The sequence below is a fragment of the Atractosteus spatula genome, chromosome 2, assembly GCF_055471065.1.
Source record: "Atractosteus spatula isolate fAtrSpa1 chromosome 2, fAtrSpa1.hap1, whole genome shotgun sequence".
Taxonomy (NCBI): domain Eukaryota; kingdom Metazoa; phylum Chordata; class Actinopteri; order Semionotiformes; family Lepisosteidae; genus Atractosteus; species Atractosteus spatula.
The window spans coordinates 49,976,601-49,989,227 of record NC_142707.1 but is presented as its reverse complement, the minus strand read 5'-3'; the positions used below and the strand labels follow the sequence as shown (position 1 = coordinate 49,989,227).

Genomic DNA, 12,627 nt, shown 5'->3' with positions numbered 1-12,627 from the left:
TTGTTCACAAGGCGCCTGCAAAGTGTGGAGCGGTTTACCGACGGGTCCTCCGTGACTCTCACTGCTCGAGGCGGGCCGCCGTGCCTATCTCTACATTACGCAGTCCGAGGGGTGTTGCTAGGCAAGATTACCGAAGAATATGTGTCAAAATGTCTAATTCCTTCGGTAATATTTTGTTTTACTAGTGAACTAATAGATTATTATATTCTCGTTTTACTGCAGACGTGTAACAGAATTCATTGTTCACGTCGCTACGAATTCATTGCGTTGTTTTGGACATAACTGAAGAGTGACACCTGTTATAGTTTCTTGTCGTGACTTCAGCGAGGTACTGTACTGCGAAATTCAGCGGACACCACCGTCGTCGTTTTTCGAAGCGACAGTAGTGGACTCCAAAATAGCATGAGCTATTTTGACAGGACAGGCTGCAAACAGAACAGGCCGTGAGAAAGAAACGCCGGGGAGGAGAACAGCAAAGTAAAAATAACAATCTGCAGATATTTTTAAACGATGCGATAACGCGCTAGCGCCCCTCGGCTCGAGCGGCCGCGCACGCAGCGCCCCCTGGCGGCCCAGCGCAGAGCGGGGTGAGGGGTGAGAGGTGAGAGGTCAGACGTCAGACGCTGTGCCAGCCATGGCGGCCGAGGAGAGGAAAGCGCAGAGCTCGCAGCGCGCTCGCACGGAGGCTCTAGGACTGCACCAAGGGGCTTTCGCTTTCCTACTTTTTTAAGACTTCGTTTTCGTCTCACGGCATTTGTGTTGCGGAATTAATGAGGCACACTCCGATCCGTCCCGTACCCGGCTGACCCGCGGCCCCGGGGTACCTGTGCGCGACTGGCGGTCCAGCTCCAGGTGAGGGTTACCGCCTGCTCGGCTCTGCACTCAGGAGTAAACACGGCGCTGGGGAAGGAAACGCGCCGTGCCCAGTTACACAGCAGCATCATATCCGCCCGTGGATGATTCGGCACTGTGACTTTACAACCCGCGACCCGCAACAATGAACTGAATGCACTTCGAGGGAGTGGCGGGACGCGTGCTTGCGGGTCTTTGTGGGCACGCATTAACGCATCCTTGCACATTCATACCCGGGGATAACGGAATTAAAAGGCTGCCAGTAAGCGCCACTCACGCAGCTCTTTCTCCACAGGGATTATAGCTGCTCTCTGCTGTTAAATAAATCCGGGAAGACGGGATCCGGCTGGCCCGCCCGCAGTCAGGAGAAGCCGAACCGGTCTGAGGAGTCTGTTGACGAGTAGGTATGCTCGGAGGGCGTGACGTGGAGGCTAGGGCGTGTGAGGAGCACGGTGCATGTGTACGCAGATGCGTGGGGCAGTCGGTCTTCGCTGCAAGCCGCTCGGGGTTTCCTGTGAGCCCTGCTGGACAGCGCCCGTCCGGGACCCGCGCTCTGCCTGCAGCGCTGTCGAGTTTCCTTCCCCAGCAGGGTGGGGGCGCTGTTCTGGTTCTGATCTGATCCTCCGGCCCTGTGGGCCTGTCTAGCATCTGTCTGCCCTGAGTGCAGCCCACACTTGGCTCCTGTGAAGTCCTTCTGTCCGAAAGTCCAGAGTGGAGACCCCATTCTGAGCAAGCGGGCAGACTGCGCTCTAAGGGCTGGAGCAGGGCTGGACCAGGGCAGGGCCGAGGCTGGACTGGGGCAGGACCGGGGCAGGAATGGGGCAGGACCAGAGCTGGAGGGGGGCAGGAATGGGGCAGGACCAGAGCTGGAGCGGGGCAGGAATGGGGCAGGAATGGGGCTGGAGTGGGGCAGGAGTGGGGCAGGAGTGGGGCAGGACCAGGGCTGGAGCCAGGCAGGAATGGGGCAGAAATGGGGCAGGAGCGGGGCTGGAGCGGGGCAGGAATGGGGCAGGACCAGGGCTGGAGCCGGGCAGGAATGGGGCAGGAATGGGGCAGGAATGGGGCAGGACCGGAGCTGGAGCGGGGCTGGAGCGGGGCAGGAATGGGGCAGGAATGGGGCTGGAGCGGGGCAGGAATGGGGCAGGACCATGGCTGGAGCCGGGCAGGAATGGGGCTGGAGCTGGGCAGGAATGGGGCAGGACCGGAGCTGGAGCGGGGCAGGAATGGGGCAGGACCGGAGCTGGAGCGGGGCAGGACCGGAGCTGGAGCGGGGCAGGAATGGGGCTGGAGCGGGGCAGGAATGGGGCTGGAGCGGGGCAGGAATGGGGCAGGACCAGGGCTGGAGCGGGGCAGGAATGGGGCAGGAGCGGGGCTGGAGCGGGGCTGGAGCCGGGCAGGAATGGGGCTGGAGCCGGGCAGGACCGGAGCTGGAGCGGGGCAGGAATGGGGTAGGACCAGGGCTGGAGTGGGGCAGGAATGGGGCAGGAATGGGGCAGGACCAGGGCTGGAGTGGGGCAGGAATGGGGCAGGAATGGGGCAGGACCAGAGCTGGAGCGGGGCAGGAGCGGGGCTGGAATGGGGCTGGAATGGGGCAGGAATGGGGCAGGAATGGGGCAGGACCAGAGCTGGAGCGGGGCAGGACCGGGGCAGGACCGGGGCAGGACCGGGGCTGGAGTGGGGCTGGAGTGGGGCAGGAGTGGGGCAGGAGTGGGGCAGGACCAGGGCTGGAGCCAGGCAGGAATGGGGCAGGAATGGGGCTGGAGCTGGGCAGGACCGGGGCAGGAGCGGGGCAGGAATGGGGCAGGACCAGGGCTGGAGTGGGGCAGGAATGGAGCAGGAATGGGGCAGGACCAGAGCTGGAGCGGGGCAGGAGCGGGGCTGGAGCGGGGCAGGAATGGGGCAGGAATGGGGCAGGAATGGGGCTGGAGCGGGGCAGGAATGGGGCAGGACCATGGCTGGAGCCGGGCAGGAATGGGGCTGGAGCTGGGCAGGAATGGGGCAGGACCGGAGCTGGAGCGGGGCAGGAATGGGGCAGGACCGGAGCTGGAGCGGGGCAGGAATGGGGCAGGAATGGGGCAGGACCGGGGCTGGAGCGGGGCAGGAATGGGGCAGGACCAGGGCTGGAGCCGGGCAGGAATGGGGCAGGAATCGGGCTGGAGCTGGGCAGGAATGGGCAGGCCACAGTGTGGGAGCCTGCTGAGGGCTGCTGGACTGGGGAACGGGAGCGCTTGCTGAGTCATGCCAGGTGCCACAGCTGCGCCTGAAGCCCTGGAGACCTAATGCCCAGGCAGGCCAGGAGCGTCAGCGCCCTGAGTTGATTACCCTGCTGGCGGCGGCAGGCAGTGGAGAGAGAGAGAGGGTAAGGGCGAAGTCCTCTCTCCTGGTGGCAGGCAGGCTGACCCTGGGCCCCCTTCCTCCACAGCGCCCAGGGGGAGAGAGGGAACAGGAGGGCGAAGATCCTTCTCCTCTCTCACTGTGCATGTTCTCGGTCAGACACATAGAGCAGCTGACTGTGAACTGGACTTTGTCAGTAGGCAGTGCAGTCCTGTCTGTCCGCCCGCTGTCTGCCCCGAGCGCGCGGCCCGCCCATCACAACCTCTGCCACAGAGTCGGGTTGTAAAAGCACTTTTGATTAAACTTCTTAGCTGCTCTACCAGTGCTCTCAGTGTGTCCAGATTGTCATGCCATAGTGCTGTGGACTTATTCTGTGTATTTTCTGCTCCCGTCTCCCCCAGGATGGTGTCTGTGCGGGGGCTGTGTTTCGTGGCCATGCTGTTCCTGGGCAGTTTTTTCGGCAGTGTCTTCATGCTGGGCCCAGTGCTGCCTCTCATGATGCTCTCCCCTGCCTGGTACCGCTGGCTCACTGACCGCATCGTTGCCACCTGGCTCACCTTGCCTGTGGTCAGTCTGTCTATATCACTGTCCATCTGTGTGCCAGTGTCTCTGTGAGTGGGGTCTGTGTGCCAGTGTCTCTGTGAGTCTGGGGTCTGTCTGTCAGTCTGTGTGCCAGTGTCTCTGTGAGTCTGGGGTCTGTGTGCCAGTGTCTCTGTGAGTCTGGGGTCTGTCTGTCAGTCTGTGTGCCAGTGTCTCTGTGAGTCTGGGGTCTGTCTGTCTGTCAGTCTGTGTGCCAGTGTCTCTGTGAGTCTGGGGTCTGTCTGTCTGTCAGTCTGTCTGTGTGCCAGTGTCTCTGTGAGTCTGGGGTCTGTCTGTCAGTCTGTGTGCCAGTGTCTCTGTGAGTCTGGGGTCTGTCTGTCTGTCAGTCTGTGTGCCAGTGTCTCTGTGAGTCTGGGGTCTGTCTGTCAGTCTGTGTGCCAGTGTCTCTGTGAGTCTGGGGTCTGTCTGTCTGTCTGTCAGTCTGTGTGCCAGTGTCTCTGTGAGTCTGGGGTCTGTCTGTCTGTCAGTCTGTGTGCCAGTGTCTCTGTGAGTCTGGGGTCTGTCTGTCTGTCAGTCTGTGTGCCAGTGTCTCTGTGAGTCTGGGGTCTCTCTGTCTGTCAGTCTGTGTGCCAGTGTCTCTGTGAGTCTGGGGTCTGTCTGTCTGTCAGTCAGTCTGTGTGCCAGTGTCTCTGTGAGTCTGGGGTCTGTCTGTCTGTCAGTCTTTCTGTGTGCCAGTGTCTCTGTGAGTCTGGGGTCTGTCTGTCAGTCTGTGTGCCAGTGTCTCTGTGAGACTGGGGTCTGTCTGTCTGTCAGTCAGTCTGTGTGCCAGTGTCTCTGTGAGTCTGGGGTCTGTCTGTCTGTCTGTCAGTCTTTCTGTGTGCCAGTGTCTCTGTGAGTCTGGGGTCTGTCTGTCAGTCTGTGTGCCAGTGTCTCTGTGAGACTGGGGTCTGTCTGTCTGTCAGTCTTTCTGTGTGCCAGTGTCTCTGTGAGTGGGGTCTGTGTGCCAGTGTCTCTGTGAGTCTGGGGTCTGTCTGTCAGTCTGTGTGCCAGTGTCTCTGTGAGTCTGGGGTCTGTCAGTCTGTGTGCCAGTATCTCTGTGAGTCTGGGGTCTGTCTGTCTGTCAGTCTTTCTGTGTGCCAGTGTCTCTGTGAGTCTGGGGTCTGTCTGTCAGTCTGTGTGCCAGTGTCTCTGTGAGACTGGGGTCTGTCTGTCTGTCAGTCAGTCTGTGTGCCAGTGTCTCTGTGAGTCTGGGGTCTGTCTGTCTGTCAGTCTTTCTGTGTGCCAGTGTCTCTGTGAGTCTGGGGTCTGTCTGTCAGTCTGTGTGCCAGTGTCTCTGTGAGACTGGGGTCTGTCTGTCTGTCAGTCTTTCTGTGTGCCAGTGTCTCTGTGAGTGGGGTCTGTGTGCCAGTGTCTCTGTGAGTCTGGGGTCTGTCTGTCAGTCTGTGTGCCAGTGTCTCTGTGAGTCTGGGGTCTGTCAGTCTGTGTGCCAGTATCTCTGTGAGTCTGGGGTCTGTCTGTCTGTCAGTCTTTCTGTGTGCCAGTGTCTCTGTGAGTCTGTGGTCTGTGTGCCAGTCTGTGAGTCTGGGGTCTGTGTGCCAGTGTCTCTGTGAGTCTGGGGTCTGTGTGCCAGTCTGTGGGCCAGTGTCTCTGTGAGTCTGGGGTCTGTGTACCAGTGTCTCTGTGAGTCTGGGGTCTGTGTGCCAGTCTGCGGGCCAGTGTCTCTGGCTGTCTGGCTGTCTGTCAGTGTCTCTGTGAGTCTGGGGTCTGTCTGTCGGTCTGTCTGTGTGGGTAAGTGGTGATGACGTCTCTCTGTCTTGTCCTGCCCTCCTCCAGGCGCTGCTGGAGCTGGTGTTCGGGGTGAAGGTGGTGATCACGGGTGACGGTTTTGTGCCAGGCGAGCGCAGTGTGATCATCATGAACCACCGCACGCGGCTGGACTGGATGTTCCTGTGGTGCTGCCTGCTGCGCTACAGCTACCTGAGGCTGGAGAAGATCTGCCTCAAGGCCGGCCTGAAGGCCATCCCAGGGTTCGGTCAGTACACTGACCCGCTGGCACGCTGGCACTCTGGCACGCTGAGACACTGAGACACTGACACGCTGAGACGCTGAGACACTGGCTCGCTGGCTCGCTGGCTCGCTGAGACATTGAGACACTGACTCACTGACTCACTGACACGCTGAGACATTGAGACACTGACACACTGGCTCACTGACACTGAGACATTGAGACACTGACTCACTGACACTGAGACATTGAGACACTGACTCACTGGCGTGCTGAGACATTGAGACACTGACACGCTGAGACACTGACTCACTGACACACTGAGACATTAAGACACTGAGTCACTGACACACTGACACGCTGAGACATCGAGACACTGACTCACTGACACACTGGCTCTCTGACGCGCTGAGACATTGAGACACTGACTCACTGGCGTGCTGAGGTATTGAGACTGACACATTGAGACACTGACTCACTGACATGCTGAGACATTGAGACACTGACTCACTGACACGCTGAGACACTGACTCATTGACACACTGAGACATTAAGACACTGAGTTACTGACACACTGGCTCACTGACACGCTGAGACATTGAGACACTGACTCACTGGCGTGCTGAGGTATTGAGACTGACACATTGAGACACTGACACACTGGCTCACTGACACGCTCAGACATTGAGACTCTGACTCTCTGACACAGACACTGATTCACTGGCGTGCTGAGGTATTGAGACACTGACTCACTGACAAGCTGACACACTGACTCACTGACTGGCTCGCTGAGACATTGAGTCACTGACCCACTGGCTCACTGGCACGCTGAGTCACTGACCCACTGGCTCACTGGCACGCTGAGACATTGAGGCACTGGTTCACTGGCACGCTGAGACATTGAGACACTGACTCACTGGCACGTTGAGACACTGACTCACTGGCACGCTAAGACACTGACACACATAACATTGTTTACTACAACAATCAGTGCTGAGCTGGTACTGCATGCTAATGTGTAATTAACAGAAATCTGTGCTGTGTCGATCTGACAGGCTGTTGTGTGTTACAGGCTGGGCCATGCAGGTGGCTTCCTTTATCTTCATTCATCGGCGCTGGGAACAGGACCAGCACCACCTACAGGCCATGCTGCAGTACTTCTGTGACATCAGGGAGCCACTGCAGCTGCTCATCTTCCCTGAAGGCACTGATCTCACAGGTAACACTGACCTTCTGGATAACACTGCCCTGATCTCCCAGGTAGCACTGACAGCCTGGGTAACACTGACCTCCTAGGTAGCACTGCCCAGACCTCCCAGGTAGCACTAATTTCTCAGGTATCGCTGCCCTGACCTCCTGAGTAACACTGTCCTTCCTGACCTCTCAGGTGATGCTGATTTCACAGGTATCGCTGCCCTGACCTCTCAGGTAACACTAATCTCTCAGGTATTGCTGCCCTGACCTCTCAGGTGGCACTGATTTCACAGGTTTCGCTGCCCTGACCTCTCAGGTAACACTAATCACTCAGGTATCGCTACCCTGACCTCTCGGGTAACACTAATTTCTCAGGTAGCACTGCCCTGAGCTCTCAGGTGACGCTGATTTCACAGGTCACGCTGCCCTGAGCTCTCAGGTGGTGCTGACCTCCTGCTCTCCCCTCTCTCTCTGTCCCACTCCGCTCTGGCTTGTTCCCGCCCCTCCACAGAGAACACGCGTGCACGCAGCGATGACTTTGCAGAGAAGAACAGTCTGCCCAAGTACGAGTATGTCCTGCACCCCCGCACTACAGGCTTCACTTTCATCGTGGACATGCTGCGCAGAGGTCAGTCTGGGGTCGTGGGCTCACGCAGGGTCAGCAGGGCTGTTGGGTGTCCCTGCTGCTCTGTCATTAGCTTTGCTACAGTATCCCATCAGTCCTGTATGCTTACATTGTGCCTGCAGGTCACCCATGTACTGAGCGCCGCACTGTGTGTCTCCGTGTGTCGGAGCTGAGCGCCGCACTGTGTGTCTCCGTGTGTCTCGGTCGGAGCTGTGCTGAGCGCAGCGCGTCTCGGTGTGTCGGAGCTGAGCTGAGCGCAGCGCGTCTCGGTGTGTCGGAGCTGAGCTGAGCGCAGCGCGTCTCTGTGTGTCGGAGCTGTGCTGAGCGCAGCGTGTCTCGGTGTGTCGGAACTGTGCTGAGCGCCGCACTGTGTGTCTCGGTGTGTATGAGCTGTGCTGAGCGCAGCGTGTCTCGGTGTGTCGGAGCTGTGCTGAGCGCCGCACTGTGGGTCTCGGTGTGTCGGAGCTGTGCTGAGCGCCGCACTGTGGGTCTCGGTGTGTCGGAGCTGTGCTGAGCACCGCACTGTTTGTCTCGGTGTGTCGGAGCTGTGCTGAGCGCCGCACTGTGGGTCTCGGTGGGTCTCGGTGTGTCGGAGCTGTGCTGAGCGCCGCACTGTGGGTCTCGGTGTGTCAGAGCTGTGCTGAGCGCCGCACTGTGGGTCTCGGTGGGTCTCGGTGTGTCGGAGCTGTGCTGAGCGCCGCACTGTGGGTCTCGGTGTGTCGGAGCTGAGCGCCGCACTGTGTGTCTCGGTGTGTCGGAGCTGAGCGCTGCACTGTGTCTCGGTGTGTCGGAGCTGTGCTAAGTGCCGCACTGTGTGTCTTGGTGTGTCGGAGCTGTGCCGAGCGCTGTGTATCAAAGTTGTGCTGAGCGCGGTGTGTCTTGGTGTGTCGGAGCTGTGCTGGACGCATTGTGTCTCGGTGTGTCGGAGCTGTGCTGAGCGCTGCGCTTTGTGTCTCGGTGTGTCGGAGCTGAGCGCTGTGCTGCGCTGTGTGTCGGAGCTATGCTGAGCGCCGTGCTGTGTGTCTCAGTGTGTCGAAGCTGAGCACTGTGCTGTGTGTCTCGGTGTGTCGGAGCTGTGCTGAGCGCCGTGCTGTGTGTCTCGGTGTGTCGGAGCTGAGCACTGTGCTGTGTGTCTCGGTGTGTCGGAGCTGTGCTGAGCACCGCACTGTGTGTCTCGGTGTGTCGGAGCTGCGCGCTGTGCCGCGCTGTGTCTCTCGGTGTGTCGGAGCTGAGTGCTGCCCTGTGTCTCTCGGTGTGTCGGAGCTGTGCTGAGCGCCGCGCTGTGTGTCTTGGTGTGTCGGAGCTGTGTTGGCGCCACGCTGTGTGTCTCGGTGTGTCGGAGCTGAGCGCTGTGCTGTGTCTCGCTGTGTCGGAGTCAGTGAGCCCAAGTTATTGAGTCTAGCAGAAGGAGCTCCTGCAGGGCCTTGTGGATAAGAGGGCTGGGTCCACACAGGTCTTCCAGCACCAACCTCCTCTCTGTCACTCGCAGGGGACAACCTGGACGCCATCCACGACATCACCGTGGCCTACCCGCAGAACGTCCCCCAGACGGAGCGCCATCTGCTGGCCGGGATGTTCCCGCGCGAGATCCACTTCCACGTGAGCCGCTACCCCGTGTCCACGCTGCCCACCGGCGTGCCGCAGCTGCAGGCCTGGTGCCAGGAGCGCTGGGGCGAGAAGGAGCGGCGCCTGCAGGACTTCTACACCGGGGGGCGCTGCTTCGACGCCTCGGGGCGCAGCCGCATCCCGCCCTGCAAGTCGGAGCGGCGGGTGCAGCTGATCCAGGCCGCCTCGCTGCTGTACTGGAGCGCCTTCATCGCGCTGAGCTGCGCCGGCCTCCTCCTCTCTCCCGCCCTCCGTGCCTTCTTCCTCCTGGTGGTGCTGTTCTTCCTCGGCCAGCAGAGGGCGGTGGGGGGCGTGGAGCTGCTGGAGCTGGCCTGCCATCGCAGGAAGCAGGGGGCGACCGGGGCGGCCGCAAGAGACAGGCTGGGCAGCGGGGCAGGAGACAAGGACAAGGACTGAGGGGCAGGAGTAGGGTAACGGGGACTCCCTGGAGAACTTTGGGGCTGCGCTGGATGCCCCAGCCGTGCGAGAGAGGAGGGAGTACGCTGGCTCTCCTCCTGCACGGACTCCCCGTGTCGCTGTGCCCCCACCCATCTCCGTCTCCTCATCCGTCCCCCTCACCGTCCCGTCCCCCGCCAGGCAGGGGACCTGTGGGTTTTAATCTGTGTGCTGTTTTTATGTGCTGTTGTCAGACTGCACTTCAGTCTGCCCTATAGCGAAGGAACAGAGCCATTGTACCAAGACACACACATGGGCTGACAAACTCGCACAGGCTGACACACTCACACACTACACCAGACTGGCACACTCATATAGACTGGCACACTCGCACACTACACCAGACTGGCACACTCGCACAGACTGACACACACACTACACCAGACTGGCACACTCACACAGACTGACACACTCACACACTACACCAGACTGACACACTCACACAGACTGACACACTCACACACTACACCAGACTGGCACACTCACACAGGCTGACACACTCACACACTACACCAGACTGACACACTCACACAGGCTGACACACTCACACACTACACCAGACTGACACACTCACACAGACTGACACACTCACACACTACACCAGACTGGCACACTCGCACAGACTGACACACACACTACACCAGACTGGCACACTCACACAGACTGACACACTCACACAGGCTGACACGCTCACACACTACACCAGACTGGCACACTCATATAGACTGGCACACTCATATAGACTGGCACACTCGCACAGACTGACACACACACTACAGCAGACTGGCACACACTACACCAGACTTACACACTCGCACAGACTGACACACACTACAACAGACTGACACACTTGCCCAGGCTGACACACTCACACACTACACCAGACTGCCACACTCGCACAGACTGACAGGCTGACACACTGACACACTCGCACAGACTGGCGCATATACTACAGCAGACTTACACACCCGCACAGACTGACACACTCACACAGGCTGCACACTCACACAGGCTGCGCGGTGCCGCATTGTCTCACAGAACCAGGAGGAACGATCCGTCTGCTTGGTGTCACAGAGCGAAGAGGAACAATCCCTCTGCTCGGTGCCTCATTGTGTCACAGAGCCGGGAGGAATGATCTTGTTGCTTGATGCTGCAGTGTTTTTACAGAGCCAGGAGGAACGATCCTGCTTCTCAGGGCCGTGAAGCTGCAAAGAATGATTTCACACCCATTCACTTTTTGCTTAGTTTTATTTAAGGTCTTGTTGAATATGTCTGTGGGAGCGTTTCTTGTTAATGCCCCCTACACTCTGAAATACCTCTTCACCAGTCGATAGGCCCTTGTTGTGTCCTGTTGGTATCTTTGTTCCTAGTTTTCTATACTGCGGTGGGAGATGGGACCCCAGCAGTGCGTAGGAGCTGTGGACTGTAACCACTGTGCTTGTCTTCTTTTTAATTAATAGAAAACAGTCTGTTTCCTCTTCCCTTGAGTGAGGTCTGAGTCTGAAGCTGCTGGACTGTGGCTATACGGTGGTAGTATTGACTACCAGGTGAACACCAGCAAGTTTTCCATTAGATCCATCGTAATACACATGACACAGTCACTACACCAGACTGACAAGTGCTCGGTGCCACACTGTGTCACAGAGCGAGGAGGAACGATCCGTCTGCTTGGTGTCGCATTGTCTCACTGAGCCGGGAGGAACGATCCGTGTGCTCTGTGTCGCATTGTCTCACAGAGCCGGGAGGAACGATCCGTGTGCTCTGTGTCGCATTGTCTCACAGAGCGAGGAGGAACGATCCGTCTGCTTGGTGTCGCATTGTGTCACGGAGCCAGGAGGAACGATCCGTGTGCTCTGTGTCGCAATGTCTCACCGAGCCAGGAGGAACGATCCGTCTGCTCGGTGTCGCATTGTCTCACAGAGCCGGGAGGAACGATCCGTCTGCTCGGTGTCGCATTGTGTCACAGAGCCAGGAGGAACGATCCGTGTGCTCTGTGTCGCATTGTCTCACAGAGCCGGGAGGAACGATCCGTGTGCTCTTTGTCGCATTGTCTCACAGAGCCGGGAGGAACGATCCATCTGCTCGGTGTCGCATTGTCTCACAGAGCCAGGAGGAACGATCCGTCTGCTTGGTGTCGCATTGTCTCACAGAGCCAGGAGGAACGATCCGTGTGCTCGGTGTCGCATTGTCTCACAGAGCCAGGAGGAACGATCCGTCTGCTCGGTGTCGCATTGTCTCACAGCGCGAGGAGGAACAATCCGTCTGCTCGGTGTCGCATTGTCTCACAGAGCCAGGAGGAACGATCCGTCTGCTCAGTGTCACATTGTGTCACAGAGCCAGGAGGAACGGTCCGTCTGCTCGGTGTCACAGAGCCAGGAGGAACGATCCGTCTGCTCGGTGTCACATTGTGTCACAGAGCCAGGAGGAACGATCCGTCTGCTCGGTGTCACATTGTGTCACAGACCCAGGAGGAACGGTCCGTCTGCTCGGTGTCACATTGTGTCACAGAGCCGGGAGGAATGATCTTGTTGCTTGGTGCTTGGTGTTTGGTGTTTTTACAGAGCCAGGAGGAACGATCCTGCTTCTCAGGGCCGTGAAGCCACAATGAATGATCTTGATGTTATGACTCATTTCACACCCGTTCACTTTTTGCTTAGTTTTATTTAACGTCTTGTTGAATATATCTGTGGGAGCGTTTCTTGTTAATAATGCCCCCTACACTCTGAAATACCTCTTCACCAGTCGATAGACCCTTGTGTGTCCTGTTGGTATCTTTGTTCCTAGTTTTCTATACTGCGGTGGGAGATGGGACCCCAGCAGTGCGTAGGACTGTAACCACTGTGCTTGTATTCATTTTAATAAATAGAAAACAGTCTGTTTCCTCTTCCCTTGAGTCAGTTCTGAGTCTGAAACTGCTGCACTGTGGCTGTACGGTGGTAATATTGATCAGGTGAACGCCAGCAAGTTTTCCATTAGATCCATCGTAATACACGTAAGAAAAACATTGTAGTTCTTG

The 12,627-nt window shown here is 58.2% G+C and overlaps 1 protein-coding gene across 2 annotated transcripts; it reads left to right on the top strand.

Moving 5' to 3' along the window:
- Positions 1-611: 611 nt before the first annotated feature.
- On the top strand, positions 612-12,486 carry lclat1 (lysocardiolipin acyltransferase 1). 2 transcript variants are annotated; one of them, XM_088906203.1, is made up of 7 exons: positions 612-852; positions 1,148-1,252; positions 3,588-3,753; positions 5,560-5,758; positions 6,804-6,950; positions 7,437-7,553; positions 9,040-12,486. In XM_088906203.1, exons 3-7 carry the CDS (start codon positions 3,589-3,591, stop codon positions 9,570-9,572), a joined length of 1,161 nt encoding a protein of 386 aa, XP_088762329.1. In that variant the 5' UTR covers positions 612-852; positions 1,148-1,252; position 3,588; the 3' UTR covers positions 9,573-12,486. The 2 variants fall into 2 exon arrangements, with proteins under 2 accessions (XP_088762329.1, XP_088762335.1); XM_088906209.1 differs by having other exon boundaries at positions 622-852; positions 1,148-1,256.
- The last annotated feature ends 141 nt before the right edge of the window (positions 12,487-12,627 follow it).

Excerpts from the sequence above, each read along its gene's own strand:
- lclat1 (XM_088906203.1), top strand. The coding sequence starts at position 3,589 with ATGGTGTCTGTGCGGGGGCTGTGTTTCGTGGCCATGCTGTTCCTGGGC. Across the intron at positions 3,754-5,559 it reads CCTGGCTCACCTTGCCTGTG|GCGCTGCTGGAGCTGGTGTT; the intron begins GTCAGTCTGTCT and ends GCCCTCCTCCAG. Across the intron at positions 5,759-6,803 it reads GAAGGCCATCCCAGGGTTCG|GCTGGGCCATGCAGGTGGCT; the intron begins GTCAGTACACTG and ends TGTGTGTTACAG.